General features: G+C 44.4%; 1 protein-coding gene across 6 annotated transcripts in view; it reads left to right on the forward strand.

Annotated features, from left to right (window-relative positions):
• The window catches only part of LOC108700860 (protein TANC2), a 180,767-nt gene that overhangs the window by 145,046 nt on the left and 13,768 nt on the right, over positions 1-21,953 (forward strand). For all 6 annotated transcript variants that reach the window (XM_018234875.2, XM_041577258.1, XM_041577257.1 and 3 more), the window contains 15 exons: positions 2,398-2,579; positions 4,180-4,348; positions 7,252-7,506; positions 9,066-9,191; positions 9,682-9,963; positions 11,725-11,852; positions 12,347-12,578; positions 14,573-14,739; positions 15,106-15,713; positions 16,289-16,397; positions 16,757-16,879; positions 17,616-17,852; positions 20,077-20,262; positions 21,011-21,104; positions 21,806-21,939. In XM_018234875.2, coding sequence (XP_018090364.1) covers positions 2,398-2,579; positions 4,180-4,348; positions 7,252-7,506; positions 9,066-9,191; positions 9,682-9,963; positions 11,725-11,852; positions 12,347-12,578; positions 14,573-14,739; positions 15,106-15,713; positions 16,289-16,397; positions 16,757-16,879; positions 17,616-17,852; positions 20,077-20,262; positions 21,011-21,104; positions 21,806-21,939 — 3,032 coding nt within the window. The remainder of the gene's footprint in view (positions 1-2,397; positions 2,580-4,179; positions 4,349-7,251; positions 7,507-9,065; positions 9,192-9,681; positions 9,964-11,724; positions 11,853-12,346; positions 12,579-14,572; positions 14,740-15,105; positions 15,714-16,288; positions 16,398-16,756; positions 16,880-17,615; positions 17,853-20,076; positions 20,263-21,010; positions 21,105-21,805; positions 21,940-21,953) is intronic.

Here is a 21,953-nt window from a genome sequence, read left to right on the forward strand (position 1 = left end):
TACCAGAGGGCGAGTACCAAAAAATGACTACCAAATAACGAGTACCAGAGGGCGAGTACCAAAGAACGAGTACTTGGCACAGACACGGAACATCTTCTTATTGCATCCAGGGCAGGGCTCCGGCCTTGCTTTGTGCCCATTAAAAATGACTACTGGATAGGGTTGCCACCTGGCCGGTAAAAATAATGGTTGATCCCAATGTTATTAATAGGGAAAAAAGATAAATATATAGGAAGGCCGGTATTTTTTTCCAGAAAAGGTGGCAACCTTTCTACTGGGATGTGGCCACCAATTCCAGGGTCAATATGGCTCTGTGGGAAAGTTGCACCCACCACAATTTTGTAACCCGCTTGCAAACTGGGTGGTAACATTCAGTTGTGTAACTAGTGAGAGTGCAATTTCACTCTCGGAGCCGATTGTTTGCGGAAAAGGGAACCTGTAGAGGGAGGGGGTCTATACCTCTGACATTATGAAAGTGGGGCGGACGATTCAGCAGAAGAGGCAGAACAAACACAGTGGCACTTGGTGCAACGACATGGAAATGAATGGAGTGTGTTTGGAGACACCAGAACCTTAGCGTTGGAATTGGTTGTGCTCTTCATGTCATACCCAAGGAAAGTGGCCACTTCTGAGGCAAATGCCTGTCAGCCAGCGGCTGGAACACTTCTGATTGTACAGAAATGTTGCCATTTAGTTGCCTTCCCTGCCAATTATACTATTTTGCATGTGGTTTTACAATGGAACCTTCTATACAGGCTCCCCCTGGTCTCCCTGAGGCTACCACTGACTGCTTTCTGGGCAGCTGCGCCTGGATGGGTTTTCCAAGAAATGCAACTCTTGTGGGAAAAAAAGAAAAGTAGTTTTAATCGTTTTCATATTTTTAGATGGTTTTATGTTTCATTATTTGGTGCATCAGCAATGCCGTTTGTGCTGTAGAAGTTTTGGGGAGGAAACATGACATTGTGTGAGTGAGTAGGGAAGTAGAATCAAATGGTTAGGCCTCATTCTTCTCTCTGATAAAGTGGCACTTGCGTTCTGCGTTAGAGCTATGGCTGACTGGCGGTTGCTCTTGTGGAGAATAAAACCACCCTAATTGCTCGTCACCACTTCCTATATCGAAGCATTGGAAACCCTCTGTCTATGGCCGACACTGGCGGTGACAGACGGACACCACTCGGGAATGCTCGCTTTCGTTAAGGCAGACGCCGGTGGTGATAGACTGACACGCCTCAGAAATGCCCGAGTGTTTTGCTTGTGGAAACAGTGAACGGAGATTAGTAGCGTATTGACAGCCGCGGTTCTACCACAAGAGCAGTGTCCTTATTGGTCAGGACATCCCATGTGATATAGCCTTAAATAGCAGGATAAAACTGCAGGATGCCGTGTACTTACTGTAACCTCATCTGGCAGTTACATAGTCCCACATATGCCAGCTCTGACTTATGGGTAAATCATTCAGTGATCCTTATGTGCATATTCTCTGTGATCTGCATCAGTGGTCAGGGCTCAGGAGTCCTACGTCCATGATTAGAGTGCCAGCCCTCCTTGGTGCATTCTCAGTCCTCACCCCTCCTCTCCCAAACCCTAATCTTAAAAGTGTAACCTTTGGGTACCGTTAGGGTGATGGTTAGAGAGGATGGAGGATAGTGGAGGCCTAACTGGGAGATAAGAATTCTGCGCCCCAACAACTGATGAAGGTTACAACGAGGGAGCATTTTTGCCTACCATCAGCCCATTGCCCAACTGATAGACACCCATATGTTCCTCTATCTGCAGTGTCCACCCATTGGAAATGAAAGCTATTTCTGGGTGATAAATACCATTACTTTCCTGTATCCGCAACGTCTGGCCTTCGTAAATCGAGCCACACTTGGTCTCTTTGTATTGTTTCAGGTGATCCAGACACCTATATCTCAGCTTGTGTTGACTTTAAATAAAGGGAATTCAGACAATGCTGGGAATTAAATATTGAGATTACAGGAGGATAAATCACAGATAACTAATTTAAATGCTCTGGACTTTTAAATGAAAACAAATTACGATTTTCAAGCCTTGCTTCTTCCTGTATGTTCTATTTCTGGAACAATGATTAAAACACAGCTTATAATCAGGATACAATCCCCATTTAATATGTTTCTACAGTCTCATGAACATCTCTTTAAGTTGTTCAGAATTGTGTTCTAGTTATAGGAGGTAACGTGATTGTGGAAGTTCCGTGGCATATAATGGAAAAGGATCTTCATGGGTCGTTGTCTATCTGTTATGTAGTTGTAGATGTATCAACGGCAGACGCCACCTTTCCTAGTGACTGATGTGGCTTATTTCTGTGTTGTCACTTGACTAATAATGGTCTCAGATATTCCACACATTGACATGTTTTTACATCTTTATTTCTAGGGGAAGACGAGTTGGTCCTGGGCCCACCTCCATCCGTTGATGAGGCTGCGAACACCCTCATGACCCGATTGGGTTTCCTCCTGGGAGAGAAAGTCAGCGAAGTCCAGGCGACTGTTCCCCAATACAGCATGGAGGAGCAGGAGGAAAACCAAGTGAGAGAAGACTGGCAAGAAGACAAACAGGTAAGAAAAACTGAAAAGATGGTGGGGGGTACAATGTTGCATCATACAAATGTTGGTGAACCAGTCCCATAAAGAGTGAGCATATTAATAGGATGGCAATAAGCAAGCAAAGGCAATAAACTTGTGGGATGTAGATATATAAAGGGACTAGCTGAAACAGGACTGGCATTATATCTGAAATTCAAAGAATCTAGATTAGGCCACCCAGTGCTTTGGTGGTTAGCTGTTCTGTCTTCTGTAGTTAAATGGCCCTTATTTCCATTTTGATCTTGTTGCTCAGGTTCTCTGTCGCTCTGTGTAAATGCCTTTAATTTAAGATGAACTCAGGTATGACTGGTCTCCAGCTGTGGGATATACTGGTGCTTTCCTTATAATGATACTTGCAGCATAATAAGAGAAAGCAGAGACTAAAGCAGGAGATGTGGTGGTAGGAAGCATCATAGACATTCCTTGGTAGAGATTGAGGTGGTACGCGGATGACTGTATGTCATAAGAGATTATGGAAAAACAGGCAAGTTAGTTGTAAGTTCATTGGTTGAGATGAATACCATGGAGACCGAAACCAAGCCCTTCAGAGACCAGGAAGGGTAGATAAGTTGGAAAGTAGTGAAAATATAGGCCCAAGACCCAATGGTAGTCACTCAAGAATGAAGCTGAGGATTTACAACAGCACAGTCCAGTTTTTTCCATACAGTGGGTAGAGATGAGGTTTACTGGGAGAATCATTAAAATAAAGTCTGTGGAGCACACTGGCATCAGAGGGCTTCATCCAGCCCATGGCCTTTCTTTCATTGGACAGTCCTATCAAGAGCAAGCAGAGTGGGGATGAATTGGGGCTACATTGCTTTACCTTGAGCAGAAGTAGAAGCATGAAAAACTGTATGAGTGAGATAGTAAGCTCCATTGGGGCAAGGACTGATGGGAATGAGGTTTAATATCTGTAAGGCACTATGGAATATGTTGGAGTATATAAATAAAGGCTAATGGATGGATGGATATATAATTATATGGCACTATGTTCATACGCAGTGCTCTACATAAAACAATTGGGGGAACAATACAATACAATAATAACACAGAAATAAATACAAACATATACAATTACAGTCAAGATGAAGTGCTAAGTGTTGAGGCACAAAAGGAAGGGGGCTCCCTGCCCATAATAAATCAATATGTATTTGCTGTAGCATTTGACGATAATGCGAGTCTAATGGACCATCTTGGATTTCAGAGGCTGAATAATGATGCTCAGCACCCAGATTGGATAGGAAGCCTAGGATATGACTGGAAACGGCCAGACCAAGTGGGGGAACAGATTAACGGCCCCTTAGAAAATGACCAACAATGGGACTCGAGTAGAGGAATATGCTCTGGGTTTTCCCATTAACTGAGAATACATTCTCTCTGCTGATTGATGGAGCCGGAGGGAAATAGAAAAGAGGAAAAACTATGGGTATAAACTCTATTATATGACAAAGTTGAAGCAGTAGGCTACTCAGTTAATGGGAATGGGTAGTGCCAGGGTGTAATGAGAAGAAGGGGCTGTTGTCTTTTTAATCTCTTACATTCTTTCTTAACATGGTGTGTTACCCATCCACAGGGTTCTTCGGTCACCCAGAGGATCAGCCCCTGTTCCACACTGACCAGCAGTACAGCTTCTCCCCCTGCCAGCAGCCCCTGCTCCACGCTCCCACCCCCTAACACAACGGCTCCTGCCAAGGACTGCAGCCCAACCTCCACGTTGGAGAGCAGGGACAGCGGAATCATTGGTGAGTAAGCCTACGTGGGTAACTGTACTGAGCATGCTCCATTTGTCAGCTGGACCGAGCATGCCTGGCAGCTTATCCATTATTGAGTAGAGTGATGGATGATCCTATAACTGGACATTATGTTGACTTGTTGGATTGAGTTGCCTTTGGCAGGAACTGCTTATAATGGGTCTTTTGCGTTAGTGCCGTACTGTGCTGAATTATTTGTTGGCCAAGCACTTTTTGTCAAGTCACTTTGGCCGCTAAACATTATCATCGTGTTATGCATGCTTCATATTCATCTTGTTGCAGGACCTGTGCCCTTATAAAACAGATTCTGCCTTGCAATAGAGCTATTGTCTTGTCCTCTTCTGCCACCTCCCTACTTATCTCCTGCCTAAGATCTTGAGGTTCCCAATAAGTAACCGACACAGCCATCTTTATTGTAGGCCCAGTCTGGGGAATACCAGAGTTTCATCTCTAGATGATGTGGCCCCTAAATCATTATTCTCAATCTCCTTTATCCATGTCTGTGTAGTGGACCCTGTTATCAGACAGCTTCTAACTATTGATGGCTGCCAGTCTCAACACTACTGAACTACACGTCACAGTCCCTTTTCACCCAACCCCTGTCCCAAGTTGACCCACTCTTGACTGTCGTTCATCCAAGTCTCACCCAGAATTTTGTGCATGTTGGGCTGTAGAAAGACACGACTGCCGGCAGCAAGGAATATACTGAATGTTGCTGATAGAATCTTGCCAGTGCTTAACAGTAATACATGTCATTCATCCAACCGCATATGCCACCACCCCCCTTTTAATCCATCTGGCGGACCATCATGCGCATGCAGAACTGTCATATTCCACCCTTAATCGTTTTTAGCAAGATAAAAATGTCACTTGGGGCTATGTTTAGAGCTGCACACTTGCAAACATGAATATACATTACAGAGCTTTCATTAAACATTCCTACAGATAAGTCGCCCGTATTCGTTTTTTTTGGCGGCACACAAACGTCTGTGCGCACTGATACAAAGGCAGTCGCACGATAAGGATTTCATGGCTTATAAAAGCCACACAGTTTAGGCTACTCCCACGTAACAGCTCAGTGGGTTTAACTGTTAGCACCACCTTGCACTCATTGTTCCCTTATGTGCCATCAAATACACAAGGCAACAAGCCTGAAATGGGACGCGGAGAACTAGAGACTCGATAGAGATGTGAGCAGTTCAAAACATAAATATAATGTTCATTGTTTTCATTGGCTGCCTCCTGTCTGTGATCATTATAAACCAACGGTGACAACATTTGGGGAGGACAACCATGGGGATCCATGATCTATACATTAAAGGCATGGAGCCCGAAACATGTGTCACTATTGTGCTAATACAGATTACTTTTTTTTTACACTAATATGCTGCTCCTTTGCTTTGTGGACAATATTTAGGGAGGACACATGGGTGTTTAATGAAGTATATACTGGTGCTCAGGAAGATGGAGATAATTATTTTTAGGTATCAGAGAGCAAGGTTATTGGTAGGGGCTGTTCTATTCCTGTATTAATGGATCTTGAGTGATGCTAATTTTTAGTCTGTGCCTGCCTTGGGCATTCCAACTAAACCCCCAGAAATGCCCTTAATCTGCTTGAAACCCCAGACGCATTCTGGTAAGCCCACCCATGCATTGGTGCTGCTCCATCTAACAAGTGCAGTTGGAAGATACACATGATACCTGGATAGGGGAATAGCTATGAAAATAACCATGGCACCTCTTTGGACATGTTTTCAGGGTGCTGTATCTGTATTGCTTGATCTTTAGCAGCCACTTCCCTCTGTAAGAAACTAGCAAACAGACAGAATTGCTATGGGAGGGAGTATGGCCAATGGCATTTCTGTACAAGGCAGAATGTAGTAGTGACTACAGAAGTGGTTCCCAAATAGTGGGGCTGATCCCCCTATGGAGGGCTCATAGTTTTGGTTTGGGGATGGCCTGACCTGAAGACCAGATTTGGGGAGAATGCTAGATTCCCATCTTGGAGATCAGATAGAGCAAGATTTGGTGTAAAAACCTTGAAGATGTCCTAGATATTCTTCAAACTATGGCCAAAGGATTGCTCTCTAAGGGGTGAAGGGGACTGAAATTCAGTCTTATAAGTATGACTACCACTGGCCAATGAATAGGCTTCCTGACATATCTGGAGTAATGTAAAATGAGAGGTAGACCCCCTGGATATAGCTGCATCTCTGTCTATGTATATCCGTACGATATAGAGTACGGTGATGTTATTAACAGTCTGAATTCGGAGCGTGGAAGAGTTTACGCTGTGCTCAGTCCATACTGACGTCGTACTATAGAGGCTGCTGTAATGTGTTCATGGCTAGAATATACAACGCCTGCATCTCTGCAGCTGTTATGTACTGCTCACAGCCCTTCCTTTTAATAAGCATCCAGCCTACGGCTCCTATCGACCATTCTTCCCACCTCTCGCTTCCGCCTATGTGTTGGGGGGGGGGGGGAAACAGGCTGCCTATGGCTCCCCCCTTTTGTTTTTCGTTCTTGGAGGGGTAGATCGAAGATTATGGATCAGTGTGTCAGCTTCTGCTTCGGCCTGTTATTCTTCCAAGTAGATGTTTCGGAATTGAGTTCTCTAGCGTGAAATGCACTGCTGCTCCTCCGTAGCATGTGCGTGAGCATTGAAATTCCATTGCCAGACACTGCAGGGCCAACACACCCTGCCTGGTGGTGATTAACAAGCAGCAGCCGAGTCAGGATCTTTTCTAAAGCTGCACTATGACAATTTCTGGGGGATTATAGGAACTGACCTGAGCAGAAGGGACATTCAAGTGGCCGCATCTCAAATGCTGTGTATAATCTCTATTAACATGTCTTATGAGGGTTTCATCCATGTTCTTTTCTCATTGTAGCCACCTTGACAAGCTACTCCGAAAATATGGACCGCTCCAAATATGGGGTGGAGAGTGGCAAGGACGGTGGCTCCCGCGGGTGTGTGAAACAGGCCCAAAAGTCCATGGACTCCTGTCTCTACCGGGTTGACGAGAACATAATGGCCTCTACCTTCAGCCTGAACAAGATCCCTGAGAGGGGACTGGACACTGGTCTCTCCCAGTCTGTACAGTCGATCCCACTCTACCTCATGCCAAGACCCAACTCTGTTGCAGGTGAGTGCCACGAACTGGGACTGGCTTTGGATACGCTGCTTATGAAGCTGGCACGGTGCTGCTGGCTCGCTGGGATAGTTGTTTTTGTTGCTGTTCCCCCAGTAAGTCGTTGGTGGTGTGTGTCTGGAATGCTAATACCACTGTTTCTCTGTGGGTGTTTGAGGGGGAGGCTTGCAGGAGGGGGCGCACCGGGCTGCAGATGGAGGGAGGGAAAGGAGGGCGTTGTAAATGAAGCATTAGATGTTAAATTAATCCCTTCGCTGCCACAGGCAATGTCCACTGTGCATTGGAGCCGGCACAGCTTCTTTATGATAAATATCTCGGCCTTGGACCGTTATGATGCTGGTGCATTGGGCTACCCATAATGCAAGGTGCTACATATATCATCTGGCGGGGGCTTCTTCTAATAGTGACTGTCCCAGTGGTACAAGTCTGACATCACCCCTATCCATTCTTCATTAACCAAAGGTTCTCTCTCCCTACCCAAGTCCATTTATTTCATTGTTTAGCTCTTTTTCTTCTTTTTTCTTCTCTTCGACTCCTCACCCCTCTCTTTCAGTCTGGCTTTCACTTTCTCATGGTTCCTCGACCAGGGCTGCCATCAGACCCACCACCTTTTTCCTTAGTGATCCAGAATGTATTCAGGTCAATGGAGGCTCCAGAGGTTTCTCTTGCTGAACTATGTATTCTCATGGTCTGAGCTAGATTATAGGGGGGCCCTTTAAGATCAGAAGAGGCCCAATGGGGTAAAACACACAGAATATGGTAAAGGGCATATTATATTGTAACAGTTGTTGATCGTTAATGTTTATTATGTGCATCAGAGATCTCAATGGTGCTGTTGATGAATTGCAATTCCCAGCAACCCTGGGATGCTGGGAGTTGTCTAACAACAACCGGAGAGCCGCTGGCTTGGCATTGCTTGCGCACAGTAACCTGATATAAAATAATTTGTATCTGTACCACGAGTGGGGGCGGGGGAGGCACATTTGATGCTAAGATGGCAACTAATTAAGTTCATTTAACGAGTCCTTTTCATTAGTGTAATTCAGATTTTCTGTTTTCATATTTATGGCGTTAGTTTATATGTAAACTGTAATGTGCTGACACATTATCCAATCAATGTACTTTCTAAAAGTAGCTCTGGCTGTAATTGATATGGGTGCAGAGCATGAATCCAACACATCGGCTGGTGCCTCCTGCCTTATTTATTGATTGCTGCCTTCAGCCTTCCCTCCAGTTCCCCTGTTTATTCCAGCACCAGCATTTATAAGTACAACTCATGAGGATAAGGTGGATCTCTATACTTGATAATTGGTTTCCAAACTTTGGGGCTTGAAGCTGTGCCCATTATGAGCCATCAAGAAGACCATCGACAAGAAAAGCGATTCAGAACCTTAACTTTGTTTTAGTCAATCTGTAATGTCCATATGAAATCTCTTACTTTTTCTTTCATCCCTTACTTTTGGATTATTTTCCCAGTTTTCCAAACCCACTCCAGGTGCACTGTTGTCCTTTTTTACTTTTCTCCAGCCAATGGATTCTTCTTCTCTCCACAGCCACCAGCTCTGCACACCTGGAAGACCTTGCTTATCTGGATGAGCAGAGACACACCCCACTGCGTACTTCTTTGCGGATGCCACGTCAGACCCTGGCCGGACTACGCACCCCACAGGACCTGAGAGGTTAGAGTAATGGGAAAGCTGTTGAAGGCAGCTGCTTATCTTCAACTACATCTCCACTTGAGAGCCTCCAGATGTAGGACTGCATGCTTGGGTTGGAAGCTCAGGGTTTCAGTTGAATAACATAGAGGACACCCCTGTCTGAACTGCACAGTATAGCGCTGTTGTAGAGCCAAGTGTATACCCAAAGTATCTCAATAAAAAAATCAAATAGTTTTATTACCAATGACTTCTGGTTCAGTGGAAAGGTGAGCTACATTGGGTACAAAGAATTAGGACTCCTTGGGGCTCATTTATAAAAAATGGGCAAATTTGCATTTGGGCAGTAACCCATGGCAACCAATCAAATGTAGTTTTCATTGCTCCACCTGCAGAAGGTGGCAAAAAAAGCCAGTTAATGGGTAACTGTTAACTGCCCAGATGCAAATTTGCCCAGTCTTTATTTGTAAAATAAACTTGTCTCATATTTTTGCTTTTTATTTCTCCTCCCCAGTGCGTTTCGCACCCTACCAGCCCCCAGATATTTCCTTGAAACCACTGTTGTTTGAGGTACCGAGTACCACCACAGATGCCATGTTTGTGGGACGTGATTGGCTCTTCCATGAAATTGATGCCCAGCTCCAGAGCGAGGACGATGCTGTCAACCGGGGAGTAGTCATCTGCGGCAATATCGGCTTTGGGAAAACTGCTATAATTTCCCGGCTCGTCACGCTAAGCTGCCACGGGACACGTATGCGACAGATCAATTCTGACAGCCCGCATGCCTCCCCGAAACGTGAGTGCCTTGCTGGTGCTACCTTGCTATTAGACTATCGTAGCAGAACATTGCATGGAGACCCACCATAAACAGCACAACAGCCCAATTCTAGGGCTTGCACCATAGGTTAGGAAACACTATGCCACTCCATATCTTGCGCTTCTAAATGATGAGCAAGTGAAGGTGGCCATACACGGGCAAATTAAAGAGCCCAATATCAGTCCTTTAGACCAATTCTGCCTGTGTATGGGGGCTTCCGACAGGTCTTCCCGGTTGATATTTGGCCACGATATCGATAGGGAAGTTTTAATTTTTCAGGCGAATGACCCGTCAGAGCTCATTGTTCCTAGTTGTAATTTAATCGTTTGGCCCTAGGGCCGAACATTCTGAATATAGCCCTGCCATTGGTGGGCATATCGGGGAAAGATCATATAGTGTATGGCCAGCTTTAGAGGGCGAGCAGACGCCATAATGAGGCCCCTTTTGTATTCACGGGGAAAGTGGAAGGTCTCTGTGGTCTGAAATGTTCTGGTATGTGAAGGAACCCTATTATTTTCTGAACTTGACAAAACCACAGTAGCGACTAAAACACACAGTAAGTGTTGGTGCCTCATTCATCCAGGTCATGGTATATTTGTAGAAATAAGTACAATCAACTGGACTTGTGTTTTTTCCTTGAAGTTATTCTGAATTGGGAAAGACGTCTTGGGAAACGTCTTCAAGGAAAAACAAAGCAACTCCAGTTGATTTGACTTATTTCTACAGATATGCACAGTACCAAGTGCCATCCCCCTGGGCCACTGGATTGGAACCAACATAAAAAGGGTGGGGGTGTTTTTGTTGAAAAGGATCCACTAAAAAGAACACACCTAATTATAATGTCTTTAACATGGGCCCTGCAGCAGGCCAGATACCCCAAAAACATTGTGGTTTGATAGAAAATTGTGCTACTGAAAATGTGGGTAGGGCGCTGATTGCAAAAATTGGCTTCACCAACTCCTTTTTGCCTGAGTCAGACCGCGGTCTTGCCATGATACACATATAGCGCTCCTTCCTTTTACAGTCCATTTGAATCCACGGTATAACAGAAGGAAGTATGCATTGCTTACAGATAGTGCCGTGGGGAAGTAAAGGGAATCTATTATTTATGTGGCCAGTAAAGGCGTAATGGAAAATTGTTATAATGGTTGCTACGGTGGGGTAGAATGTTAACGAGGGGAACTGGGGGCTTAATGCTTTATCTTTTCAGTAGGGGGTTGATGCAATGTGTGGGTGAAAAGAAGATGAATTACAGATGTGTGCGCAATAAGCGCAAGGCTCTATGGAACATCACCCAATTACCCTCCTCCAGGGACGCTGATGCCGTCACGTGGCCGTTCCTTTCTTAGACCATTAATGTAACAAAAATGTGTTATTGGATTTCCTTTTGTGCGTACATAGGGGTACGTTTTCAATCAAAACCATTTCAGCTTTTCATATAACATAATATAATAGTGGCTTACAAACCAGAGTTGATTTGGGTCCCCCCCCCCCCACTTCCGCCAATGTTTCAGGGAGTTCTCTAGTAACATTTAAAATGAAGTGCTTTGTGCTGTACAATTCTCTGTTTAACTGATGCAGGCAACACTGAAAGGGCAGTATTAGAACTACAGCCTATAAATATGACAGGCAAATGCATTAAGACGTTCCGTAAATGGTGGAGGCTCGGGATCTAATCATGATATTAATACCAATTTATTATTCGGTCAGATTGATGGTGCGTGTCTATGTGCCTTTCAGATTCAGAAGCAAATAGGGAGCTGAGCCAACCAGGACAGATGCACTCAGGCATTACCAGCGGAAGCTGCCCAGGGACACCGGAAATGCGCCGGCGGCAGGAGGAGGCAATGAGGAGAATAGCAGCGCAGGTATGGAAGAGAGACTGACTAGGGCCATGGAATAGAGACCTTATAGAAGAGAGACTGATTAGGGCCATGGAATAGAGATGTAATGGAAGAGAGACTGACTAGGCCATGGAATAGAGATGTAATGGAAGAGAGACTGACTAGGCCATGGAATAGAGACCTTATAGAAGAGAGACTGACTAGGCCATGGAATAGAGATGTAATGGAAGAGAGGCTGACTAGGGCCATGGAATAGAGACCTTATAGAAGAGAGACTGACTAGGCCATGGAATAGAGATGTTATGGAAGAGAGACTGACTAGGCCATGGAATAGAGACCATATGGAATTGAGACTGGCTAGGGCCATGGAATGGAGACCATAGAGTTGGCTTGTTTTATTGGGAGGGGGAAATGTCTTGCTCTTGGCATTTTTGGAAATATGATGGGGTTGCAGTTGAATGCCATATGCATTAACTATCTCCCCTTTTCTATTCTGTCTGCTCTGTCTCTCATTTCAGGTGGTGGCATATCACTACTGCCAGGCTGACAATGCCTATACCTGCTTAGTACCTGAATTTGTTCATAATGTGGCCGCCTTGCTCTGCCGGGCCCCTCATCTTGTGGCTTACAGGGAACAACTTTTGCGTGAGCCCCACCTACAGAGCCTTCTCAGTCTGCGCTCCTGTGTGCAGGATCCATCTGCATCTTTTCGCAGGGGTGTCCTAGAACCACTGGAAAACCTGTACAAAGGTAGGCTGGGTTCTCCATCATATATTGATTGGCAAAGACAGTCATTGTGGTCCCAATAAGCTGACCATATCAGTGTTGTTCTAATTGGCACCTACTGTCTATCAATACAGAGCAAGCAGCTCTGTATGGAGGTCTAGTATTAAGTATTGAACACAGATGTACAGTTCCACTTAAGCAAAAAAAAACTCTATTAAACTTTCTGTGCCCCAAGTTGAAGGAGTAATAATTACCTGTATAAGTGCTCTTTAGATTGTTGGCAGCTGCATGGCGCGTGCTTCAGTCACTCTCATTCTGCACCATTTTCCTGCAAAGGTCACCGTTGTTTTTCCGATTTTCAGCCATTAACATATAGATATGGAAATCGTGTTTTATCATCTACATTCATCTTTCATACATGCTTTGTATGGAGGATAATGACATTTCAACCGCCCAGCTGTTCATGAACAGCAGCTCTACAAACGTTCAGCCGACTTGGAATTTATTGGTCAGAGTTCTTGCAACATCATTGCTGCCACATGGGATGGGCATTGCTTATTAACTACATAAAGCAATTAGAATATAAATCTTCCGTTTAGCTTAATGGGCTGTTCACCCTCCGTGACCCTGATCTTCCTGTATGTAATAACATCTGACATTGTTACTGACCTAAGCCTGGCAGGACTTCCTTGATGTTGCAATAGAATCCCTTCTTGGAAAGGGTATTACAATTGAAGTGAAGAATAATTGCCACCTGCCAAGTCATTCTAAGACACCTGCGCACTCTATTCCACCAAAGTGATTCACTAGAGCTAGACCATGATCTCTGCTGCAAGTCCTACTGGGTCCTTATCTATCTCAGCTATCACCAGTATAAGAATTATTGGATTGAAATATCTGTCTATCCAACAAAATGATTAACTAGACCTACCTGTTGTAGATCCTATTGGATTCATAGCCAGCTATCACTAATGTTAGAATGTTTGGGTTGAAGTACATCTCTGTCCCATCAAAGTGATTAGATAGACCAGGGGTCCCCAACCTTATTTACCTGTGAGTCACATTCAAATGTAAAAATAGTTGGGGAGAAACACAAGCATGAAAAAGTCCTTGGGGTGCCAAATAAGGGCTGCGATTGGCTATTTGGTAGCTCCTATGTGGACTGGCAGCCTACAGGAGGCTCTACTTGGCAACATACCTCTCTGTCCCACCAAAGTCATTAGATAGAACCTGGTCTCTTCTGTAGGCCCTATTAGCCAGCTATCAGCAGTTTAAGAATTCTTGAATTGAAAAATCTCTATATCCCACCAAAATGATTAGCTAGACCATGATCTCTGTAGGTCCTATTGGATCCATAGCAAGCTATCACTAATGCAATGTTTGAGTTGAAGTACATCTCTGCCCCATCAAAGTGATTAGATAGAACCTGATCTCTTCTGTAGGTCTTATTAGCCAGCTATCACCAGGATAAGAAATCTGGGGTTGAAGTACCTCTATGATTTGGCTCTTTGTAATCTAGTGGAATCTTGTGTCTATTGTGCCAAAATGTCTGCACTAGTGCAGCAAGTGGTATTATATTGATTAAAATTGAAAAGCGAGCTAGTTTGGGCTCGTACTGTAGTAGCCTCTTGCTTAGATGCAGTGCATGCAGTTACATACCCACTTTCTGTTGCAGCAGCGGTGAAGACCAATTGAATTCCCAGCACTGCTTTGCCTTTGAAGGCTACAAGACTCCCCTACAATGGGAGAGTGTAAGGTGCCCAGTCATTAATACAAACTGCAGGAAGCCCTCTCTTATCCACATGCTGGTTCTGGGTGAAGCTGTCAGAATTGTTCATGGTGCCCAGACCTTTTCTCTAATTAAGGAAACGGGTACTGAACTATTAGTCATCCAACATAACTTGTCCTGCATATTCCACCGCCAAACTAAGGGTAGACTTCCCTGGCTTTCTTTTTTGATTCACTGATGAAATCCATTCCTTTGAATAATGCCACCTTTCTGTGTCACCCAACTCCAGAAAGGAAGATTCCGGATGAAGATTACATCATTTTGATAGATGGGCTGAATGAAGCGGAGTTCCACAAACCAGATTATGGAGATACTATTGTGTCATTCTTGAACAAGATGATAGGGAAATTTCCCCGCTGGCTTAAGCTTATCGTGACCGTGAGAACTACCCTGCAGGTGAGCACATGTGACCTGAGCATTTCATTCACTCAATTTATGTCTTCCATTTTTTTCCTCTTATCGCTCACTGTGCCCCTTTTATGCTCCTTTGTTTTATTCTTTGTTACTGCCGCCCATTATCACCTAAGAGATTTTTCTGTTCTTATTTCAATACTTATCCCTCCCTTTTCTTTATTATTTCCCCACCTCTTCCACTTGTTCGTGATACTTACTTCAGTTCTCTTTCCTTTCTTCTCTTCTTCAACCTCCCACTCCCTCTACGCCCGTCACCTTCCATTGTTTACATGTTTTCCCATCTTCCTACCATATGTTATTGTTCATCTTATATTCTTATCTAAATCCTCTTACACATTTTATTGGCAGGAAATCACTAAGCAACTTCCTTTCCACCGCATTTCCCTCGACCGGTTAGAAGAAAATGAGGCTATAGACCAAGACCTCCAGGCTTACATTCTTCAGCGCATTCACAGCAGTTCCGAGATCCAGAATAATATTTCCCTTAATGGCAAGATGGACAACACTACCTTTGGGAAGCTTAGTTCTCACCTCAAGACACTGAGCCAGGGATCTTATCTTTACCTAAAGTTGACATTTGACCTCATAGAAAAAGGTTACCTTGTTCTCAAAAGCTCCAGTTACAAGGTGGTTCCAGTGTCTTTGACTGAGGTCTACCTCTTGCAGTGCAACATGAGGTTTCCCACCCAATCCTCATTTGAAAGGGCTCTACCTCTCCTCAACGTTGCCGTGGCTTCTCTTCACCCGCTGACTGATGAACACATCTTCCAGGCCATCAACGCAGGCAGCGTGGATGGAGGGTTAGAATGGGAAGACTTTCAACAGCGCATGGAGAATCTATCCATGTTCCTGATCAAGAGGAGAGACTTGACTCGGATGTTTGTGCACCCTTCTTTTCGGGAGTGGCTGATTTGGAGGGAGGATGGTGAAAAGACCAAATTTCTGTGTGATCCCAGGTAAAATAAAGAGAACTTAACCGGATTTTTCTATTTCAAATATGTAAAAAAAACCTTTATCTTTGGTTACTATGGCCTCTGTTCTCTATAGACATTTTAACCTGCACCTAAACTAACCCTCATCTAGTTTGTGTTAAGTGAACCTAAATATATTATAGTATGCTTTCTAATAAGAAAGGGCCTTTCTGGACTTGGTTTGGGGTCCTGCTTCATTTAGTAATGTATACACTGTATAGAGCTGCTGTAGACATCTGATCTTGGCCCAAGCTGAAACGGAATATATATCCCCATGGCCAGTTGTGCTGATAATATACACAAGCCATGAGATAGTAGAGCAATGAGGGAGCCCAGTGTTCATCCTTAGAGGACATAGAAGGCCATTCTACCTGTGTTTGTAAAGCTCCGGGGAGTAGAGCTAGACTCAATGAGTCTACTGATGGGTAAACATTTTAAGGAGTTGTATTGTGTACTTGAGCTTATGTTTTGAGCTGGGCTGTACTCTCCATTTTCGTCACTGGACAAACATAAGTGTGTAGGTGACTGGTATTAACGCTTATCTTGTATGTTGTTTTCAGGAGTGGCCATATTCTGCTGGCATTCTGGTTCTCTCGCCAGGAGGGGAAGCTGAACAGGCAGCAGACCATCGAGCTGGGACACCATATACTTAAAGCCCATATCTTCAAGGTACTGAGAAGATTAAAGAAAACATTCTTGTAGAGTAGAATGACTGGGCACTGTCTTTGTCCTTTCTCTGAGTCACTGTATCTCTCCTCCACTTTCCTGCCTACTCTCAATTTATCTCTATCTTTTTGCTCCAGTTCTACTCTTACTTGTTCTTAGTCTTCTCATATCTTCTCTTTGTTTTCCATATTCTTGCTCATTGCCTGCCTCCACTCTTTCCCATAATGCTTTCCTCCCAACTTCCTGTTTATTTGCTTTTTTTTTTTTTCTTTATCCTGTTTATTCTCTCTTTGTAACTCAACGCCCTATTTTCTCTTTTCCTAACCCCTTATTCTTACTCCATTTGCCCCTGTATCCTGCAGGGTCTCAGCAAGAAGGTTGGAGTTGCATCATCTATCCTCCAAGCCCTATGGATTTCTTATAGCACAGATGGCCTGTCAATGGCGCTGGCATCTCTTAGAAACCTCTACACTCCCAATATCAAGGTGTGTCTGTGCATCAATCAACAGTAGTCTTTCTTATATATTCCTTCATTTTTCTATGTTAACATTAAGAGCTCTTAAGCTCTACAGTAAAGGAGAATACCAATGTTTCTCCTTACTTGGGTCTTCTTTTTGATTAACTGGTTGGACTTTCAGTCATTCTTAGAATTAGCCCTACTGTCCCACCATCAATTGCTTTCCAAGCTGTGAGGCTCCATGGAATTAAAGAAGGTCCAGCCTTCGGGGCAAGTTAGTATCAGTTTTGGAGGTAAATTCTTATTTCATGATTTGGCTACACATTTTGCATAGTGTTTTTACTATTTACCTTACATTCTAATGCTAGACATCGATGGCAGCCGAGTTGGCTGCTCCAGATCAAATCAGCAGGTCTTTTGCCTGTTCATGGGGTGAAACGATAGTCTTCAAAAAAACATTTATTCTTGGGAATCAGCCGGTGATACAACCTTTAGGTTTGAAAATCCCATCTGGCAAGGACTGCATTGGGCTGTTAGTGCCATCACAGTAGAAGAACTTTAGGTCTGGTAAAACGAATACTATTGCTATCCCCCACCCAATTTCCGACCTATAACTACTGCTCTGTATGGAACAAATATGTGTAGGGTCCAGGGCACTTGCCCTGCATGCGTCGAATCTCGAGGATTCCTAGGGCCCAAGCCAATGTCTGTTCTTTTTTTTTAATGGTAATTGTCTGTTGAATATTGGTTTTCTGTGCCCTCAGGTGAGCCGTCTGCTGATCATGGGGGGAGCCAATGTGAATTATCGTACTGAGGTGCTGAACAACGCCCCTATCCTGTGTGTTCAGGCACATCTGGGATACACAGAGATGGTGGCACTGCTGCTGGAGTTCTGCGTAAATGTGGATGCCAGTTCAGAGAGTGGCCTTACTCCACTGAGTTATGCAGCCGCGTCAGGCCACCTAACCATTGTCATGCTGCTGTGCAAGAGGCGAGCCAAGGTGAGTGGTGATTCCTTTATGATAAACATTGGGAGATTCCTGCATTAAAATGTTGAATGACACCTGCCAATTGGCAACTAAACCAGTTACAAAGTAGGGTTTGTTTGAGTAATGCATCTCTTTCTGCTTCCTACATATCGACCGCTTCATAGGGGTATATATTCAGTATCAGCTCTGGGTACCTTCCCTTTACCTTCATACAGGTAGGAAACATCCTAAACTGAAACTGTCATGTACGGCTCCCTAAATTCAGAGCAAGTGCTAAATTTCCTGGTCACGGCTCAATCTTCTGCCTGTAGCAGCCGCCTTTGGCCTCGGGAGGAGCCCTCAGCTACTCAGATGCCGCCAGGTCTTACCTTGAGAGGAGCAAAGCCGATGCTCTAAATGAACAAAGGGGCACGTCGTTTACAAGGTTTTGGTCGGAAGGCAACAGTTCAGGGAATAGACAAAAAGCGTAGTCAGGCAGGCCGAGGTCGGTAGAGGTGGAGTTCAAGCAAGGTCAATAAGGCTGTGGGTTGGAACAGCGTTCAAAGAGTAATTGTGCAGGGTCAATATCAGCAGAGTCAGGCAGGCAAGGATCAAAACTGGAATAAAAACGGACAGAATTCACACCCAGATACTAAACAAGTTAGATCTAACAACGGGCAATGAGTTTGGCCACAAAGCCCCTTTAAATATTAGAATTTCACACCAAACGAGAGTGATGACGTGTGCGCCCTAGGAAACCAGAAATTACAGTGCAGAGGTACCAGTTGATGTGCGTCCCCGCCGGAGTTGTTACTGAAACATTTTTTGGGAGGAGTATGGGAGGAAACTCGGCAGACATGGGGAGAACATTTAAACTCCTAGATCATTTCAATTAAATCTTCCTATGAAAAAAAAATACAATAAAATTCTGTTTTAAGTTATAAATACCAACTTTATTTTTTGATGACGGCATCCATGTAAGTCTTATTAAACGGCACATAAGCTCAACAAAAGTCTGAGACAAACAGGTTTGTATTTCTCCTTTAGAGCTTCATGCTCAGTCTTGGTAACATGACGTTTTCCTTTATACACTGTAGAGCCCCAACTAGGGGTGGTATGAAGTAATACACATCGAGGCTTGTTCTCTGTACCTGCGGAATAGCCTGCAGGTTTCAATGTACACCAATCATCTGCCGGGAAACCTAGGGGGCGGGTTTGTTTGAAGCTGCACACGCACTATTGTTGATAGGGGCCGATTCAGATAACTCTTCTATAGACAGTCCAAAAGCAATCACTTATAGTGATTTAGTGTTGTAAATTGAGGCAGTTGATTTTGGAACACGGTTTCCAGCCCCACACCTCCTAGCACACTGTGGTATTGCTTGCATTGGCAATTGCTATATAAGAAGCATTCCTCTGGGCTGAAAATAACCTATTGTCTACTCATGGTAGGCAATAGGTGGAGTTTTGTTGCTACGTCTCCTGCAGAGATATACTGATGGAGAAGCCTTTCTGTGTGCCAGTAGCAGGGACATTTTGCCTAAGAGATTTCCCAGGGGGCCAAGGTCCCTAATATGCACCAGCGTAGGACAATTGCCATCAGCCCATCCATATCCCCACTGTGGGCCTGTATGTATATCTAATTGCCATGGGCTCAGGGTGTCAGGTTCTCTGGTGGAGACCCAGTCGGACCCTGCCCATGAGCCGCCCTAGAGAATAGATATGGCTTGTGAATTCCAAAGTAAGAATATCCCAGGCCTGTATTTCTTCTACTGTTACTAGGCACTCGTTACATGATGTACTTAGCCATGACATTGTTATTTAATGTATTCAGTTCTGTACCAGGCCCTTTCCCTAAGCTGCAGCCTGGCTCAGAGGGGTGTTTGGTGCAGCTGCAGACTTTATATTATCACCCCCGCATGTCACACAGTCTGGGAACCTGCCCAAACCTGTAGATTGACATGCTGTTGTGCCATAGAAGCTTGTCTCAAGCCATTGGAATAGAATAAAAGCTTGCTGAGGCTGGATCACCCCTCCAGTCGTACATACACATTATAAAGGCTGTTATTGTTCAGCAGTTCTGCTTCCCTTTTGCTTGTTTTCTGTCTGTTGCCCTCACTTGTTCTTTCTCTTCTCTCTGTTTTCTTTCTCCTACACTCATGTCCTCTCCACCCTTTCCCGTTGCTGCCTCACCTTCTCCACCCTCTGGTTTTCTCAGTTCCCGTGCCTTATGCTCCTCTCCGGCTTCTGCCCACAGGTGGATCTGCTGGATAAGAACGGCCAGTGTGCGCTGGTTCATGCTGCTCTGCGGGGTCACCTGGAGGTAGTCAAGTACCTAATTCAGTGCGACTGGACTATGGCCGGACAGCAGTCAGGAGTCCTGAAGAAGAGCCAAGCCATCCAGCAAGCCCTGATCGCAGCTGCTAGCATGGGATACTCAGAGGTGAGTACGGCTTGTGTGTGGGTGTACCCACTGATTCAAAGACTGTCCCTTCTAGGACATGACATGGGGAAATGGATACCCCTAATCTCCAAGCATTTACTTTAAACTACTTATAACCAGTCCTGTTGGAGTAAGGAGCAGAGCATTACCTGTGTTACTCATGATCTGCTTCCTCTCCAAAAAAACCAAGGAACCTCCTCCCATAGCTGAGGGACTGCAAAACATATCTGAGATGATAGGCTCTACATAGAGTAATAACAAGTAGGCCCTTCTGCCCTTGATGTTTCACTCATTTGGAGTGTGAGTTAGACCTTTATTACCCAAGGAGGAAACAGGCTCTGTTGATGCCTAAGATTAAGGTCTTGTGGGGTTCAAAAGTGCCAGGCAATGCCATACCTAATTGCATTGATTTACTTTTTGGATGTACTGCTTAACTTTGAAAGTCTTTTTGTCTGGATCCAGCATCTACTGCCCTGATGGAGGGAAACAAAATCCCCTCCAGGGTTGGGCAGAGGGCTTAATTATTTGTGGTTGCCACTGGTAATTACTCGTGTTCCTCTACTGAACCAGATAAAGACAAGTTCCGAGTTGTCTCTAAATACAGATGTCTGTAAAGGTGCCTCTCCCCTTTAATTATGGTGGGGCTTAGCTGGAACTGTGGGGTACTGCGCATAATGTTTTAGGAAGGACTCATAGGCAGTTTTTTAAAGTGACTGACTGATCTGGGGACGGTTGTGTTTTGTTTCAGATTGTCTCCTACTTGCTGGATCTCCCTGAGAAGGATGAGGAGGAAGAGGAGAGAGCTCAGATTAACAGCTTTGACAGCTTGTGGGGAGAGACCGGTAAGTGACTGTTCTATAGACTTGGGTTCAGTTGCATTCTGGGACCTGGCACATATCATAGGCAGGCATACATACCAATCTGGCCTATTTAGCAGGAACAGTATCAATTTGGGGATCTCAAAGTGATGGGAGTAATCCAGAATTTGGCAGGGGTTTCAGGTGGTGTGTCTAGGCGTAACTTGGTGTGGCAAGGCAAAGCTGGTTGTCTTTTAATCATTACAAGTCTTAATTTTGGAATATTGGTTGGTATGACAAGGTGCTCTAAGTGGCCATACTTCACTCTGTCACAGGCGTCTCAGGAGATTCTTTTTGACTCTTCTTGTGATCGTGACCTCCATATTCAGCATATGCAAATTAAAATATATAAGCTTAAAGTAACGTTTGTTCCAGGAAACAAACAGATGTTGCTTCCATAGCAGTTTATTATGTAACACCTGCTGATTGGTTGCTATGGGATACTAGAGCTCCGACAAACTCTGCACATGTGAATACATTGCTCCATTAGGTACAAACCCAAATGTCTTATTTACAGTATAACTGTATTGGGCCAAGAGTGATTTCAATGGTTTAATAAAGTGGGTATAGAGCAGATTTGCTGTTGTCACTATATACATAAGCTCTTGTGGACCTGAGGGGATTTTGGCCAAAACCCACCTTATTGGTTTTCATAAGTAAGTTGAGTCTTGCTTTCTGCCTTCCAGCTCTAACCGCTGCAGCGGGCCGTGGGAAGCTAGACGTTTGCCGACTTCTACTTGAACAAGGGGCAGCTGTTTCCCAGCCCAATAGGCGAGGTGTTGTGCCAATATTCAGTGCTGTGCGCCAGGGACACTGGCAGGTAAGAGTTTCAAG

The sequence above is a fragment of the Xenopus laevis genome, chromosome 9_10L (assembly GCF_017654675.1).
Source record: "Xenopus laevis strain J_2021 chromosome 9_10L, Xenopus_laevis_v10.1, whole genome shotgun sequence".
Classification (NCBI taxonomy): Eukaryota; Metazoa; Chordata; class Amphibia; order Anura; family Pipidae; genus Xenopus; species Xenopus laevis.